The sequence below is a fragment of the Aplysia californica genome, unplaced genomic scaffold (assembly GCF_000002075.1).
Source record: "Aplysia californica isolate F4 #8 unplaced genomic scaffold, AplCal3.0 scaffold00126, whole genome shotgun sequence".
Classification (NCBI taxonomy): domain Eukaryota; kingdom Metazoa; phylum Mollusca; class Gastropoda; order Aplysiida; family Aplysiidae; genus Aplysia; species Aplysia californica.
This window is the reverse complement of record NW_004797396.1, coordinates 684527-686118: the sequence shown is the minus strand read 5'-3', so window position 1 is coordinate 686118 and position 1592 is coordinate 684527. Positions and strand designations below refer to the sequence as shown.

At 46.4% G+C, this 1592-nt stretch overlaps 1 protein-coding gene across 1 annotated transcript in view; it reads right to left on the bottom strand.

Annotated features, from left to right (window-relative positions):
- LOC101847254 (3-oxo-5-alpha-steroid 4-dehydrogenase 1) overlaps positions 1–1592 on the bottom strand; it is a gene marked incomplete in the record, with an annotated part of 28284 nt that overhangs the window by 5272 nt on the left and 21420 nt on the right. The window contains 1 exon segment of the mRNA XM_013081335.2: positions 109–275. Coding sequence (XP_012936789.1) covers positions 109–275 — 167 coding nt within the window.

The following is a 1592-nucleotide window of genomic DNA, read 5'->3' as shown; positions in this document are numbered from 1 at the left end:
TATATACTATATACAAAAATGAATATATAAGGTGTGTGTATGTGAGTACATAAGTGCGTAAACATAAGTGTGTGTCTGTGAATGTGCCTCTGTCATGACTTGACTCACCAGCAGCGACCCTGAGGTAGGACAGCGGCGACTGGCCCAGGTCGGCGAACTTAAGCAGATGCGTGCTCTGGAGGTAGCCGTTGAGCATGCAGAAGAAGATGGCCATGACAAAAGGTACCATAGGTGTGGGCTTACCGCCCCTGATCAACATCGGGAAGATGAACGTTCTGAGGAAAAAAGAAGAAGAGTATTGGTTAGTTTGTTCAGCTGTTTGTTCAGCTGTTTGTTATTTTAATGCAGGCGTTTTTACACCTCACCGATACAATTTTAGGAGGTGGGCTTCGTTCGACCCTATCGTTCAGAACCAACCCGCGCTGAGAGGGATACAACATCCTAGCAGAAAGACTAGACGACTTGGGCGAGAACGCGTCCTCAGTTCAGAGCAACAATGATTAGAGTAATACGATGAGGGGTTCATTTTATTGTAATAATCATCATCCTCATCCTCATCCCCTGATCAACATCGGGAAGATGAACGTTCAAAGGTTGGGGGGGGGGGGTCAATTTTTATTGACGTGATTTTACACTCTCATTGATATGATTTAGGTCATTTAGGAGGTGGGCTTCGACCCTAACGTTCAGAACCATCCTAGCAGAAAGACGGGGATCACCGCCCCTGATCAACATCGGGAAGATGAACGTTCAGAAGAAAGAGATGAATAGTATTGGTTTGATTGTTTGTTTGTTCATACAGATGTGATTTTACACCCTCGTCGATATGATTTAGACCATTCAGGAGGCAAGATTCGACCCTGTCTCTCAGGACCAACCAAGTGTGTGAGGGATACAACATCTCAATAGAAAGACGGGACTCATCGTCTCTGATCAACAAGAAACACACGTTTACGGTCTTATTGAGAAGCAAGTGTCTTAAAACTCCCCCGAAAACTTTTTTTAAACGAACAAATGCACAACGTCTTCACAATACCCTGACACACTCTGAAGTGGTTAGCTCCTTCTTTCCTAATCGTCCTTATCTCTTCCCTTTCTTTTCTTCCTATGTTGCTTTCGAGTAACACCTCTAATCTCTCTCTCTCTCTCTCTCTCTCTCTCTCTCTCTCTCTCTCTCTCTCTCTCTCTCTCTCTCTCTCTCTCTCTCTCTCTCTCTCTCTTTCGGGTCCCCCCTTCTCTGTCTGTCTATCTGTCTGTATGTCTGTCGGTCTCTGTCTCTCTTAACTGTCCGTGTAAAAAAAGAAGAACAAAGCAAACCAGCCCCCAAGAAAAAAAAACCCTCCAACGAATGACACACCACGGGGTACATAGAGCTATGAACGTTGCCGGTGCCGGCGATCCCAAAGTGACGTCACAACAACGGCTGTAGAGTGCGGTGACGCGGGTGGCGGGAATGTCCGGAAACTGATGAATGACGTAACTGAGCGGGGCCGCCGGGTGACTGGCAGTACAAGTATGCACGGCGCACAACCACGCAAGAGGCTGTGTCGCATTGTTGGGAAATCGTTACTTCTCTTAACTTCTCTACTCTT